This window comes from Microcaecilia unicolor, chromosome 3, assembly GCF_901765095.1.
Source record: "Microcaecilia unicolor chromosome 3, aMicUni1.1, whole genome shotgun sequence".
In the NCBI taxonomy this organism is placed as follows: Eukaryota; Metazoa; Chordata; class Amphibia; order Gymnophiona; family Siphonopidae; genus Microcaecilia; species Microcaecilia unicolor.
This window is the reverse complement of record NC_044033.1, coordinates 24563927-24580165: the sequence shown is the minus strand read 5'-3', so window position 1 is coordinate 24580165 and position 16239 is coordinate 24563927. Positions and strand designations below refer to the sequence as shown.

Genomic DNA, 16239 nt, shown 5'->3' with positions numbered 1-16239 from the left:
TTTGTACCCCGCGCTTTCCTACTCATGGCAGGCTCAATGCGGCTTACATAGGGCAATGGAGGGTTAAGTGACTTGCCCAGAGTCACAAGGAGCTGCCTGTGCCTGAAGTGGGAATTGAACTCAGTCCCTCAGGACCAAAGTCCACCACCCTAACCACTAGGCCACTCCTCCTCCACTGTTGCTACTATTTGAGATTCTACATGGAATGTTGCTATTCCACTAGCAACATTCCATGTAGAAGTCGGCCCTTGCAGATCACCAATGTGGCTGCGCAGGCTTCTGCTTCTGTGAGTCTGACGTCCTGCACGTACGTGCAGGACGTCAGACTCACAGAAACAGAAGCCTGCGCAGCCTTCTACATGGAATGTTGCTAGTGCAATAGCAACATTCCATGTAAAATCTCCAATAGTAGCAACATTCCATGTAGAATCTCCAAGAGTATCTATTTTATTTTTGTTACATTTGTACCCTGGACTTTCCCACTCATGGCAGGCTCAATGCAGCTTACATGGGGCAAAGGAGGGTTAAGTGACTTGCCCAGAGTCACAAGGAGCTGCCTGTGGCTGGAGTGGGAATCAAACTCAGTTCCTCAGTTCCCCAGGACCAAAGTCCACCACCCTAACCACTAGGCCACTCCTCCACTCAAAAACCTTTGTCTACTATTTACTTAGCGCTAAGTACTAGCCACCCCCGCACCACTATATATAACAGCATTTGTAAAAAGAAACCTCAGAGGTCCAGAATGTAAGTATATATCACATTTACCATCCTTAGTAGAGTCCTAGTATCATCACAGGTTTCAACCAGAAAAAAAGGAACACTGGAAAGAACTCCCTGGGGCCAACATTCAGACCGTGGGAGTTAGACTCTAACTCCCGCGGTCGACGCTGAGCCCGGATATTCAATGCCGGTGACCAACATTGAATATGCGGTTTATTTTTAGCCGGTTTAAAGATAAAAAGCCAAGTCAATATTCAGACTTAGTCGGTTATCTTTAAACTGGCCAAAGATATCTCACGTTTTCACGCGGCCAGATATGGCCACTAAACCAGTTTTAAAAATTGACGGATATTTGAAGAAGCCAGCCAGATGATCTATGTGGAATAACGATTCAGATAAATAATAACTGGGGATAATCAAGTTAATACCACATTTTCTTGGTTTACTGTTGTTTAATTGATCTCCTTGTCTTGTTTCACTCTCCCTATTTATTTTGTGGTCTAAGAAAGAGAAAGATTGTATATCATTCATTTATCTAGTTGAGATTGTTTTCTTCTAATATTGTTTTAATGTGCAGTCATCTCTGTATTACTGTTTGCAAGTGATCCTTGTAAAATGAAAAATTATAAATAAATTATTTACAATAAATAAATAAATAAAAATTGACGGACAGCTGGTTATATCGGCGATATATCCGGCTATCTGCTAGCTGCTAACTGGAAGAGAAAGTCCAAGGAGTAGGGTAGACGGGGCTCTTCCGAAAAACCAAGGGAGACGTCAGTTGAACAAAGTCATCTTTATTGAAACAACTCAAAAGACTCGACACAGCTGCCTCAGGAGTCTTGGGTTGTTCGTTGTGCAAAGGTAGGCAAATGTTTCCAAAGCAACATGCAACTTTGAGCGAACAAAGTTCATCCAAAGTCCGTAGACACGCAGTAACATCTGTTGGCGAAACGCTGCTAACTGGGACATTCAGCGGAGTTAAGCAGTATTTAACCAGTCAGCAGCCATTCTGTTTGGTTAAATATAGGGTTACCATATTTTGTCCCCCAAAAAGGAGGACACATGCCCTACCCTAACCACACACCCCGCGCCGCCCCCTTTCACACCCCGCCCTGCCCTCTTTTACACCTTTGCTCCGCCCCTGTCACATTTTCCCCTCCCCCTTGTCACACACCCCGTCACTCCCCCTCCCCGTCACCCCCTCCCCTTACCTTACTACTGCCCTGGTGATCTAGTGATCTCTTCGGGGCAGGAAAGAGCCCCCTCTTTCCTGCCCGGAGCGCTGCCCTGCATGCATCCTTCCTGTTCCTCATCTCGGCGCCGATTCAGAATGGCTGCCGAGAGTTGAAGTCTCGCGAGGTCACTTCAACTCTCGGCGGCCATTTGAAGTGCATGCAAGGCAGCGCTTCGGGCAGGAAAGAGGGGGGTCTTTCCTGCCCCGGAGGCGGAAGAGGTCACTAGACCACCAGGGCAGTAGTAAGTAAGGGGAGGGGAGGCTAGCAATCTGCCCGTTTGTCCAGAAATCCGGACAAACGGGCAGATTGGCAAAATCCGCCCGGTTGCCCGGACATGTCCTCAAAAAGAGGACACGTCCAGGTAAATCCGGACATATGGTAACCCTAGTTAAACAGCACTGAGTATCGGGGGACCTGGCTTTAACATTGCACGTCAAGGAAGAAAACCTATTATTCCCCAAAGAACAGACACAAACGGAATTACAAAAGGTGCAGGGAACATTAGAGCTAGCCAGAATCTAAAAAAGTTCCTCAACCGAACTCAAGAGACTGTGCACAGCAAATCAGAAAGCTTATCTGAGTCATGGAATCACTCCAGCATTGTCGCAGAGCGTGCCGTCTTTTCAGAAGCAGTCCTGCAAACCAAGATAGTGGGACCAGTGCACTACGAATGCTGGCTCCTCCCACGACCAAATGGCTTGGATTTGGTCGTTTCTGAGATGGGCGTCCTCGGTTTCCATTATCGCCAAAAACCGGGGACGACCGTCTCTAAGGTCGACCTAAATTTAATGATTTGGGCGTCCCCGACCGTATTATCGGACGTCCATCTTGTTTCGATAATACGGGTTGCCCTGCCCCTTTACGGGGCCGTCCTTAGAGATGGGCGCCCCCGTTCGATTATCCCCCTCTCTGTCACCTACGAACCTTAATGCAATATAACTCTGTATTTCTCATTCCGGAAATGGCGATCGCCATTACGGAACAATGTAAGCCACATTGACCCTGCAAACAGGTGGGAAAATGTGGGATACAAATGCAACAAATAAATAAATAAATGCGATAGTTTGTCAATGTTTACTATCCTGTTGATATATTTCTGAATAGCAGATCTCTGCCATTTGCATTTCCTGTGGCTTCATTTTGTTAGATGAATCAATCAAGATGCATCAGTCTTTCATTTTGTTACAATATATAATTCAAAGGGATTCTTTTAGATTACAGCGTGCAGAGAAAGAAATGGTACTTGATTATCTTTTGATAGGTATTATGTTGGGGAGTCAACCGATGTTTTGTTTGAGAAATGGTTTTACTGTGAGAATCTCGGCACCCAGCTAGGACCAATAATCCAGGAGTAAGTCTCTAATTTCTTTCACGTTATAATTTAATAGATTCTTGTTTTCATAGGTTAAAGTGTCGTTGCTACATGGGGCCAGGGAGGCCTGGACCCCCGTAGATTTGGCCCTGGACCCCCTGCCTACGACCCTCTCGACCCCCCTCCCGCTGTTAACCCGCCCCCACCGTCGCCGTGGGCTACTTTTGCTGGCGGGGGACCCCAATCCCCGCCAGCCGAGGAGGTCCTCTTCTTCCCGCAAAGCTTCGTTCTGTTTCTGATGTCGCACATTGTACGTGCAGGACGTCAGACTCACAGAAACAGAACAAAGTCTTGCAGATCAACCAGGCTTCATTCTGTTTCTGTGAGTCCGACGTCCTGCACGTACAACGTGCAGGACGTCAGAAACAGAAGGAAGCCTTTTGCGGGAAGAAGAAGTCCTCGGCTGGCGGGGGTTGGGGTCCCCCGCCAGCAAAGGCAGGCGACAGCAGGAGGGTCGTCGGCAGGGGGGTCCAGGGCCAAATCTACGGGGGCCCAGGCCCCCTGGCCCCACGTAGCTATGCCACTGTCTGGGGGTGGAACTACCGCAGGCACCCGACTTGGGCTGGCGGACGTTCCAGGTTGCCAAGTGGCAACCCTTTAGTAAGTGGGCTCCTTAGTACCAGTGATGACGCCTTGACATTATGCTCAGTGGCATACCAAGGGTGGGGCGGTGGGGGTGGTCCACCCTGGGTGCACGCTGCAAGGGGATGTAGGAAGCAGTGGCGCGGCAGCCAGCTCCGCTTGTTCCCTGCTCCTTCTGATATTACTTCCTGTTCCGGGGCAGGGGACTGGCGGAGATGACAGCCCCCAGGAGGTGATGCGCTGGGAGGAGGTAGAGGTGATGCCCCGGGGGGAGGGGGGGGTTGGGGACAGTACGCAGCAGCAATCCATCCCAGGTGGCAGCCAACATAGGAATGCCACTGATTACGTTTGACCTTAGAAATTCCCAAAGGAAGAAAATGACGCAAACCTACTAAATCAGCACTGACAGCCATTTCGTCTGTATTTGGTGATTTTGCACAGAAAGCAGGTGTGATAGTTTCTGTGCTCCCCTTTCTTATGAAAAGAAATAACTTTAAATGGCTTTTTATACCACGTTTCTGTGTGTAAAGCCTGTTTTATATGTGAAAAAGAGATTTTATAACATTCGCCAACTACAAATGTTTGTGAAGCGTGAACCCACTTTCATGCAATCTCCGTGTAGACGTTCCCAGGGGTGCAGCTTCAGTGGAGAGGAGGAGAATCGCAATGTATATGTGTATTTTACAAAAGTCATCGAGAATTGTGCGTGCAAATTTGGGCGTGTACCCAATTTGCGCATGCAATTTAATAGAATAACGAGCCAATTAGTGCCGATAATTGGCTTTTTAACAAGCTTGACATTAATTAGATTTAATTGGAACTTATGCATGTAAATTTAGTCTTGGGATCTGTGCCTAACGTGGGGACAGGAGCGGACTGACCAGTCGGGCAACTGGCCAGTGCCCGAAGACCCAGAGGCTCTGGACAGATGCCCACCGCACAGTACAGCCCTCCCTGCCATTCCCCCTGCCCGGACGACATCGCCATACTTTTAAAATGGCGGCAGAGACTCCCTGTGGAAGTCTCACGAAACTACTGCGGGAAGTCTTGGCTGCCATTTTGAAAACACAGCAGCGCCGGCAGGCAGGGGAATAGCGGCAATGCAGTGGGCAGGAAAGTACATGCTCACACACCTCCCCCCCCCCCCCCCGCAGAGACCACTAGACCACCAGGACCCTTCGGGTAGGACCAGGGCAGTGGAGTGTCGGCTAAGGTGGTAGAGGGGGCAGCAGCACAGCGGTAGGGGGTGTGTCAGGCAGTGGCTGGGTGGGGAACCTAGACCACTAGGGGCCCAGACCACTCTCAGTCTTCCCCTGCGTGGGCCAGGGGCGTAGCCACTTTGGTGGGAGGGGGGTCCAGAGCCCAAGGTGAGGGGGCACATTTTAGCCCCCCCCCCCGGTGCCGATAACCCCCCCACCCCGCCATTTTTTACATCCCCTGGCGCTGCCACCCCTCCCCTCTTTCGACCCCCCTCCCGCCGCCGCGTACCCTCCCCCCCCCCCCACCACCACCAGGTACCTTTGCTGGCGGGGGTCCCCAACCCCCGCCAGCTGAAGTCCCCTTCAGCACCGGTCTCCGAATCCAGTGCATTAGCTGATCTGGATTCTGTTTCTGTGAGTCCTGACGTCCTGCACGTTCCTACGTGCAGGACGTCAGGACTCACAGAAAGAGAATCCAGATCAGCAACGCGCCGGAGATCGGCGCTGAAGAGGACTTCGGCTGGCGGGAGTTGGGGACCTCCGCCAGCAAAGGTACCTGACAGCGGTGGCAGGGGAGGGTTGGTGGTGGCGGAAGGAAGGGGGGTCGATAGGGACAGGGGAGGGGGCAGCGGCAGGGAGATGAAAGCAGGGGGGCCAGGGCTAAATCTGTGGGGGCCCATGCCCCCGCAGCCCCACCTAGCTACGCCTCTGGCGTGGGCATTTGTTTTAAAATACCCATGGGCGGTTTAAGCTACAGGCTGGAGGCAGTACTGAACCTGTTGCACATCTAGGCACTGCATTTTCACAAGGGAACTACGGGGGATTCAGAATTTCTGCCTTTATATAAACCCAGAGGGAAACACTGGGAAGATGGAAAAACTGTATTATTTTGCATCATGGATGTTTTTGTCATTGTAGGTTTTTCAGCTCAAAACAGCATCAAACAGGAAAACCAAATCCAGGTAATATTTCAAAGGAAGATTAGTTGTTATGTAATTATAATTGATTTCATTAGTGATGTCAGTTATATATTAAGAAAGGAGGTATATTGTTTATTAAGTTATAAACCATTTCCTTGCATAAAGGTCAACAACCAAGCTGCAGGTGATACATTGGGGCCGATATTCAGACCATGGCCTGCCTCCCACGGTCAGCGTTGAGCCCGAATATTGTTGGGCCTTTTCCTATGACTGGCATTGAATACCCAGCTGTTTTTTGGGGTCGGTTTAAATTTAACCGGCCAAGCCGATATTCGGCCAGGTTAAGTTTAAATTGGACTAAGACATTCCAGCTATTTTCACATCCTATTTTGGCCGCCAATTTTAGCCGGCAATGCGCTGAGTATCGGCGGGTAGCCGGTTATACCGCGTGCAATATAACTGGCAATATTCAGTGGGAGATAACCAGCTATCTCCCTTTGAATATTGCCGGATAGCCAATTGGAGTGGAGGAGTGGCCTAGTGGTTAGGGTGGTGGACTTTGGTCCTGGGGAACTGAGGAACTCTCTATTTCAGTCGATAACACCCTCATCCTCCCCGTCTCATCTGCCCGCAACCTCGGAGTCATCTTCGACTCCTCCCTCTCCTTCTCTGCCCATATCCAGCAGACAGCCAAGACCTGTCGCTTCTTTCTCTATAACATCAGCAAAATTCGCCCTTTCCTCTCTGAGCACACCACCCAAACTCTCATCCACTCTCATCCACTCTCTCATTACCTCTCGTCTTGACTACTGCAACCTACTCCTCACTGGCCTCCCACTTAACCATCTATCTCCCCTTCAATCCATTCAGAACTCTGCTGCGCGTTTTATCTTCCGCCTAGACCGATATGCTCATATCACCCCTCTCCTCAAGTCACTTCACTGGCTTCTGATCAGGTACCGCATACAGTTCAAACTTCTCCTACTAACCTACAAATGCACTCGATCTGCAGCCCCTCACTACCTCTCTACCCTCATCTCCCCTTACGCTCCTACCCGTAACCTCCGTTCACAGGACAAATCCCTCCTCTCAGTACCCTTCTCCACCACCACCAACTTCAGACGTCGCCCTTTCTGTCTCGCCTCACCCTATGCTTGGAATAAACTCCCTGAGCCCCTACGCCAAGCCCCCTCCCTGCCCATCTTCAAATCCTTGCTCAAAGCCCACCTCTTCAATGTCGCTTTCGGCACCTAACCATTGTACCTCTATCCAGGAAATCTAGACTGCCTCAATCTCGATTGACTGCACTTTTTGTTCTTTAGATTGTAAGCTCCTTTGAGCAGGGACTGTCCTTCTTTGTTAATTGTACATCGCTGCGCAACCCTGGTAGCGCTTTAGAAATGTTAAATAGTAGTAATAGTAGTGTAACATGGGGTTAGGGAAAGAGGAAAAAAACAAAGTGGTAAAATGGGGATTTACTTGTGCTGGTGAACATTCCGCCAGTCAGCAATGTAGCTTAGAATTTTGAGAAGGGTTTTGGAATGGGAAGCTAAGGAGGGGTTTACCTGGGAGACGGGGCTGGCTGGCAGTTGCAGAGAGGTTCTGGCAACTGAAGAGAGTGGATGTGCTGTTTGATGTGGGACAGGCAGTGTGGAATTGAAGGAAATTAAAAGTTTTAGGAAGTGAGTTTGGCTGGCAGTGAAAGTATTGAGGTGAGAGTGATAGTAAAAGTGAGATTGAGAAAGGGAGATTTGGGAATTTTGTGTAAATGTGGAGTGAATGGTGAAGAGAGTGTGTTGGACAGTCTGAGAGAGAGGAGGTGTAGTTGGTGATGTGGCGTATTGTATGGTGTTTGAGAGGTTTAATTTGAGAGATTTTATAGTGAAATTGGTTAAGGCTTAGTGGGAAGGTTACAGGTTAAAAGAGAAGATTTTGAGGGTGTTTTAGTGGGATTTTTGGGGTTAAGGGGCTAATTATAAGGGAACAGGGGAAGGGTCTAGAAAGGATTGTTTAGGAAATAGTGTATTTAAGCAAGAGTTAAGCATATAGGGATAGGGGTTAAGTAGGGGTTAAGTTGTGGGTTAATAGGGTCACAGCTTAGTTTTAAATTGAAGGGAATGTGGAAGGAGGATATGTGTGTTGTGAATAAATGGTGAAAAGAAGAAGACTGCCAAACACACTTGTGTTAGTGCTAGTTAGGGAATAAAAAAAAGTTTAGGTAGAGAAGGAAAGGATCTGACAGAGAGGGAATCTGAAATTATTTTTTTATTTCTTCAGCTAGAAGGCCACAGTGGAAAAAAAAACATTTGCTTCCCTGAAGTGCAGAATCCTTATTGACTTAAACAGAGTAGATAGGGTCTTGCTTCCATTTACTTTAAATTTAAGGAAAGGTTTAGGAAGAAGAGTCGTGTACACATTCTTCTGAAGACGACTGCAAGGGCCCCGACACAAGAAAGATTTCGCTGCACGTTTGGGAGAAAAGAAGTCTGAAGCATCAGCAGCTAAGTGACTGTGGGGGGAAAAACGGGACTGGGGTAAAGGATAAGGGAAAAGTGAGAGAGACTTACCTGGGAAGGGAAAAGGAAAAGAGAAAGAAAATAAATAAAGCACTTACCTGTTCCTGTAAAAAGTGAGTGGAGACGTCTCCTGAAAAACATAAAAGTTGACACAAAGTATCAAATTCAGAAAGAAAGTTAACCAAAGGGGCATTAAGAAGAGTTTAAAAGGGGAACAGAACTAAGGAAAAAGAAATGTAATACTTATCTGACTTCTTTAATCTGATGCAGAGGTGTGAACTCCTGGAAAGAAAAGAAAGTATTTGTTTTAGTTAACTGTTGGGTTTGTTGTACAAATTTTAATTGCATTAAAATTACTTTGTCTATTTCACTGAAAAAGGGGTACTAATAAATGTTACTTTGTTATTGATAAAAAAAAACCTGTTGCTGTCTGGGTTTGTACGCTCAAGCAAGCAAGTATCCTGAAATTTAGTTTCATTTCCTCACTGAGTCCGAGTGGCTGAGTGACGTGGTTAGTTATTGTACCCACTCCTCATTCTTGGTGTCAGGTGTTCCGACAAGGCTGGCACGACTACAACCATCAGGCTGTTGGAACACCGTCATCTTATACATCACACTCAAGATGGGTGGTAACAGTAGTAGATTCCCACTTCAGGCACAGGCAGCTCCTTGTGACTCTGGGCAAGTCACTTAACCCTCCATTGCCCCATGTAAGCCGCATTGAGCCTGCCATGAATGGGAAAGCGCGGGGTACAAATGTAACAAAAAAAAAATTAAGTGCTATTTAACCATCCAGGAGTCGTTCCTGGTCAGTTAAATGGCTTTTAAATAACAGGTGGATTTTTATTAGACTAACTTCACAGTTTTGAGAGTGTCCTGCTGGCTTTTACGCAGGCAAATGTACACTTATGTGTGTGCAAGGGGTCAGTGGTGTACTTAAACAAGGTGCATGTGTTGCATAAACACCCTTTGTCAGACCCAGACCCCCCCACCCCACCCCACCCCACCTTAAAATGCTCTTTGCTTCAGTCTTCACCCTGGGAGCGGCATTCACGGAGATAGGTTGGGCAGGAAAGAGTGAATTCTCAAGGTCCCATTTCTATGGGCGTTGTATTCCTCCTGTGCTACACCAGTACTTTTACCCCTCAGGTATGCTACAAAGTCCACTGTCCAGGCCAGTCTCTAAACAGGGACACATTTTTTTTTTCTGTAATTTCTGCAAAGTAAAAAAAAAAAAAACACAGCACGGAGGGTAGAACTCAAATCAAAATCTTTCAGAACATTGTAGGCTGTTCATAACTCCCCTCTTTTCACTGCCTTTAATAACTAGTCAGCTCTATTTCCTTCCTTCTGGTTTCCCTGGCCATTCTCCCAGGCCATCACATATACAAATGATTGTTTGGCGTTTCCAGGTCAGAGGGATTCTTTTCAGACACGGCCTAGTTCTGAAACTCCTCAGTCACTTCTCTGTTCTGTCTGCTTTCTGCATGAGTTTCTTCAACAGGGAAGACATATCTATAAACACTTTTAGGACCAAGGCCCAGATGCATCAACCATACGTAAAAAAAATCTAAAACGTTAAAGTCCTTAATGAATTTGAAAAAACGAAGCATGCACCAAAAAAGCAAGTCGCACATGTTCGGTGTGGTATTGAAAACTACAATGTACCAAAGATTTGTAATCCCCGTTGGTAATCGGCCCCTAAAGCATGCGCAGAGCAGCCAAGCATTATGCTGGCTGATCTGCACATGCCTCAAACAACAAAACAAAAAAAAAACCCAAAACAACACAAACACATGGCTCCCCACTTTCCCCTGCATAAAATAGCTCAACAAACATCAAAAAAGGATCGGGAGGGGGCAAAGGCGCTTATCAGGAGTGTCCTGTATGGACAGCCTTGCCCCCCCCACCCCCCGCCCGAGGTCGCCGCTGCTCCCCGCTTCCGCTCGTATAAAATAAAAAATTAAAACAAAACTAAAAAGTTTAGCAGCCCCGTTTCCCCTCCCTTCCTGTCTCTCTCTGTAATTGTAATTGTTCTCCCTTAGCTCCGCCCCCGGCATCTTCCACCCCTGTGCCCCGCCCCCCTGAGCTCGTCGCCGCCGCTCCCCCCTCCGCCGGACACCCCCCTCCGCCTTACTGGCCGGTGCAGCGCCTCTCACCTGTGTTTGAAGGCGCTGCATCGGATGAAACAGCTGATCGTCGATTGCTTCTGCTTCCACCGACGTCTCTCTCCTTCTTCCTGTGCCCGCCCTCCTCTGACGTAGGTTACCTACGTCAGAGGAGGGTGGGCACAGGAAGGAGAGAGACGTTGGTGGAGGCAGAAGCGATCGACGATCAGCTGTTTCATACGTCAGAGGAAGGCGGGCACAGGAAAAAGGAGAGAGACGTCGGTGGAGGCAGAAGCGATCGACGATCAGCTGTTTCATACGTCAGAGGAAGGCGGGCACAGGAAAAAGGAGAGAGACGTCGGTGGAGGCAGAAGCGATCGACGATCAGCTGTTTCATACGTCAGAGGAAGGCGGGCACAGGAAAAAGGAGAGAGACGTCGGTGGAGGCAGAAGCGATCGACGATCAGCTGTTTCATACGTCAGAGGAAGGCGGGCACAGGAAAAAGGAGAGAGACGTCGGTGGAGGTAGAAGCGATTGACGATGAGCTGTTTCATACGTCAGAGGAAGGCGGGCACAGGAAGAAGGAGAGAGATGTCGGTGGAGGCAGAAGCGATCGACGATCAGCTGTTTCATACGTCAGAGGAAGGCGGGCACAGGAAGAAGGAGAGAGATGTCGGTGGAGGCAGAAGCGATCGACGATCAGCTGTTTCATACGTCAGAGGAAGGCGGGCACAGGAAGGAGAGAGACGTTGGTGGAGGCAGAAGCGATCGACAATCAGCTGTTTCATACGTCAGAGAAAGGCGGGCACAGGAAGAAGGAGAGAGACGTCGGTGGAGGCAGAAGCGATCGACGATCAGCTGTTTCATACGTCAGAGGAAGGCGGGCACAGGAAGAAGGAGAGAGACGTCGGTGGAGGCAGAAGCGATCGACGATCAGCTGTTTCATACGTCAGAGGAAGGCGGGCACAGGAAAAAGGAGAGAGACGTCGGTGGAGGCAGAAGCGATCGACGATCAGCTGTTTCATACGTCAGAGGAAGGCGGGCACAGGAAAAAGGAGAGAGACGTCAGTGGAGGTAGAAGCGATCGACGATCAGCTGTGTCATATGTCAGAGGAAGGCGGGCACAGGAAGAAGGAGAGAGATGTCGGTGGAGGCAGAAGCGATCGACGATCAGCTGTTTCATACATCAGAGGAAGGCGGGCACAGGAAGGAGAGAGACGTTGGTGGAGGCAGAAGCGATCGACGATCAGCTGTTTCATACGTCAGAGGAAGGCGGGCACAGGAAGAAGGAGAGAGACGTCGGTGGAGGCAGAAGCGATCGACAATCAGCTGTTTCATACGTCAGAGGAAGGCGGGCACAGGAAGAAGGAGAGAGACGTCAGTGGAGGCAGAATCGATCGACGATCAGCTGTTTCATCCGGTGCAGCGCCTTCAAACACAGGTGAGAGGCGCTGCACCGGCCAGTAAGGCGGAGGGGGGGTCCGGTGGAGGGGAGGAGCGGCAGCGACGAGCTCAGGGGGGCGGGGCACGGGGCGGAGGATGCCGGGGGGCGGTGCTAAGGGAGAAAGATTACAGAGAGAGACAGGAAGGGAGGGGGACAGGGGCTGCTAAACTTTTTAGTCTTGTTTTAATTTTTTATTTTATACGAGCGGAAGCGGGGAGCAGCGGCGACCTCGGGCGGGGGGTGGGGGGGCAAGGCCGTCCATACAGGACGCTACTGACGAGCGCCCTTGCCCCCTCCCAGTCCTTTTTTGATTTTGTTTTCGTTTCGTTTGTATCGTATGCAGAGTGAAGCGGGGAGCCACATCTTTGTGTTCTTTATTTTGTTTTTCAACATGCCAGCTTGGAATTTTAAGGTGCAGGGGGAAGCGGGGAGATGACAGCTCAGGCCTTTACGACTGCTCTGACCATACGTTTAATATGTTGCGGTAAATGATTCGGTGTGATCATTGGTATTGTTAGTGCATCCCGAATCGTCCACAGTACAATGGTTTTTACTCTTTTGTATTCCGTTTTCGTTAGCTGCTTGATTCGTTGGAAAAAGGCATTTAATGCATGCAACGGTTAGGAATTTCGTTCGTTAAAGGGTTGTTAGAGGGTCGTTAAAGTTTAGTGCATCTGGCCCCAAGTTCTGTTTCTTACATTGGCAAAACCAGTGGCAGTATTCACCAAAATTCCCAGCAAGTACACACAAACCTTCTTATCTGCATGCTTGAGATGTATCAGGGAGACCAGTCCCTTAAGTAGGGCTGGCATTAAGGGGTGGCAATCAGGGCAATTAACCTAGGCCCCCATACCACAGAGGCCCTCAGGTTTACCTCAAGCTAAAGGAAGAATAGCCCCCTCACCAATTTCTACCCTGGGCCCCTCCCCAATTTTTACCCTGGACCTCTCCCCAATTTCAGGCCCCCTCCCCAATTTCTACCCTGGACCCCTGCATATTTAACACCAGCCCTGCCATTACAAACAGAAATGGACCTCTCAGAGGTGAGATGGGATGCACCTAGTAGGTCCCACTCACTTACTCAGAGATACCCAAAACTCTCTCCTGCAACTGGTCACTCTCAAGACAATTGGTCTGGGTTCTTTCGTCCCTGCTGCCTTGAACATCTCTCCAGGTAGCTGCTCACTACAGACCCTTCCTTGGTCTATCAACTTCCTCCTCATTCATTTCTTTCTATCAGGCTTTCAGAAACCCCTAAAGTGTTCTATCCAGTTCTGCTCCTCTATGGAAGCTTCTGGTGCCAGGCAGGTGGTTTCCTGACAGGTGCAGGAAACACCACCAGAGCAATGTTGCCATATAAAAAAAAAAATTCCCACCCAAAACAGCCCAAAACCCGCCCAAAAACCGCACACACCCCAACCCCGACGTCTTCAACCCCGCCCCTTCCGTCATCACCCCCGCCCCCGCCGTCATCAGCCCCACCCCTTCCATAATCACCCCCGCCCCCGCCGTCATCAGCCCCACCCCGTCCGTCATCACCCTGCCCCCACCATCATCAGCCCCGCCCCTGCCATCATCGCCCCGCCCAATACGTCACCTCGCCCTGCCCAATATGTCACCTCGCCCCGCCCAATACATCACCCCCGCCTCTGTTGCTGTTAGCCCCACCCCCTGCCGGCCGAAAAACCGCCCAAAACCCGCGCGAAAAAAAAACAAGCCCAAAAAAATGCAACCCGCCGCGGGCAAAAGTTTCCTGCGGCGGGTTGCGGAAAACCGCCCAATTGGGCGGGAAAACTGCCCATCTGGCAACCCTGCACCAGAGTTCACCTAAAGGCCACAAAAGAATGGCTCCGCCTCCAAGCTGCCTATCTGTGGTTGGTAACTGCAGAAACCGCCTGCTGCTGCAAAGTGCAGGCAGCTTCTTCCTATTGGCTGGCTCACCCCAAGGGCCAACATTGGGAACACTAACACTAGAATGAAATAGGGAACAGCACAGCAGTGAGAATTCAGACAGCTTTACCCTGCTGACTTTCTCATGATGTTACATAGGTAAGCAGTTATTTGTAGAGTAGCGCTTAAGTAGTCCACTAGCATTTAAGGGTTTTTTTACAAAGTGGCGGTAAACCCAATGCGGGCTTACTGCTCACTAATCTGGAACTACAACTGGCCCAACACGGCCGCTGGCGGTAGTTCTGGCTGGACTGCGCGTCATTTCCGATGCTCTGGAAACATTTTTTTTCTGTAGTACAGCTTCCAAATCATGAACTCATGGGCGGGTGCATTCCAACTAAAACTCAACGCAGAAAAAAACACAATATCTCATCCTCTCATCACAACACAACACAACACAACACGAATAAACCCACCACTATAAACACCCCAAACTTTGCCCTTCCTGTTTCAAATAGTCTGAAAATTCTAGGAGTCAGAATTGACTGAAATCTTACACTAGAAAGCCATGCGAAAAACACAACAAAGAAAATGTTTCACTCAATGTGGAAACTCAAAAGAATAAAACCTTTCTTCCCAAGGGAAACATTCCGCAGACTGGTACAATCGATGCTACTAAGCCAACTAGACTACTGCAATGCAATTTATGCCGGATGCAAAGAACAAATCATTAAGAAACTCCAAACTGCACAAAACACAGCAGCCAGACTCATACTTGGAAAAACGAAATATGAAAGCGCCAAACTCCTAAGAGAAAAACTACATTGGCTCCCACTTAAAGAACGAATCACGTTCAAAATCTGCACTCTGGTTCATAAAATCCTACACGGTGAAGCTCCAGCTTACATGTCAAGCCTCATAGACTTACCAACCAGGAATTCTAATAGATCATCACATACATCCCTGAATCTCCACTACCCCAGCTGCAAAGGACTAAAATATAAACTAACATTTGCATCCAGCTTCTCCTACATAAGCACGCAACTATGGAATGCACTACAAAAATCCACAAAAACAACACACGACATAACTAACTTCCGAAAACTACTAAAAACCAACCTATTCAATAAGATTGGTTTTTAGTAGTTTTCGGAAGTTAGTTATGTCGTGTGTTGTTTTTGTGGATTTTGGTAGTGCATTCCATAGTTGCGTGCTTATGTAGGAGAAGCTGGATGCATACCACAATGATCCATCCTAAATATCAGAGAACAAAATTCATACCAGAACTGTATAAAACGGAACTCTCTAGTCCTGACTGATTAAGCTAATCTATCACGACTGAACTTTAACCCAATACCTTTTATTTCTCATTACAAAAATGAATTCTCTTTATTTGATTGCCTAATCCACTCTCCTGCTTATAATCGAAATAGAAAAACGCCTATATTGTGACCGAAATCGGGAGATAGACATTTATCTCACAAAAACGAATAAAGCGGTATAATGAAAAGCCGAATTTGGACGTTTTCAACTGCACTCCGTCGCGGATGCGGAAAAGTTGATGGGGGGGCGTGTCGAAGGTGTGGTGAAGGCGGAACTGGGGTGTGGTTATCGGCCGATCAGAGATGGGCGCCTTTCGCCGATAATGGAAAAAAAATATGCGTTTTTAGTGAGAATTTAGGGCACTTTTCCTGGACCCTGTTTTTCCACGAATAAGGCCCCAAAAAGTGCCCTATATGACCAGATGACCACTGGAGGGAATCGGGGATGACCTCCCCTGACTCCCCCAGTGGTCACAAACCCCCTCCCACCACAAAATATGCCGTTTCACAACTTTTTATTTTCACCCTCAAATGTCATACCCACCTCCCTGGCAGCAGTATGCAGGTCACTGGAGCAGTTATTAGGGGGTACAGTGGACTTCAGGCAGGTGGACCCAAGCCCATCCCCCTGTTACACTTGTGCTGGTAAATGGGAGCCCTCCAAACCGCCCCCCAAACCCACTGTACCCACATGTAGGTGCCCCCCTTCACCCCTTGGGGCTATAGTAATGGTGTAGACTTGTGGGCAGTGGGTTTTGAGGGGGATTTGGGGGGGCTCAACACCCAAGGGAAGGGTGCTATGCACCTGGGAGCTGTTTTACCTTTTTTTTTTTTTTTTGTAAAAGTGCCCCCTAGGGTGCCCGGTTGGTGTCCTGGCATGTGAGGGGGACCAGTGCACTACGACTCCTGGCCCCTCCCACGAACAAA

General features: G+C 48.8%; 1 protein-coding gene across 2 annotated transcripts in view; it reads left to right on the top strand.

Annotated features, from left to right (window-relative positions):
• The window catches only part of HAAO (3-hydroxyanthranilate 3,4-dioxygenase), a 77795-nt gene that overhangs the window by 34130 nt on the left and 27426 nt on the right, over window positions 1-16239 (top strand). The window contains exons 5-6 of one of the 2 annotated variants that reach the window (XM_030195790.1): window positions 3220-3309; window positions 6030-6073. In XM_030195790.1, coding sequence (XP_030051650.1) covers window positions 3220-3309; window positions 6030-6073 — 134 coding nt within the window. The remainder of the gene's footprint in view (window positions 1-3219; window positions 3310-6029; window positions 6074-16239) is intronic. The other variant, XM_030195791.1, reaches the window with a different exon arrangement.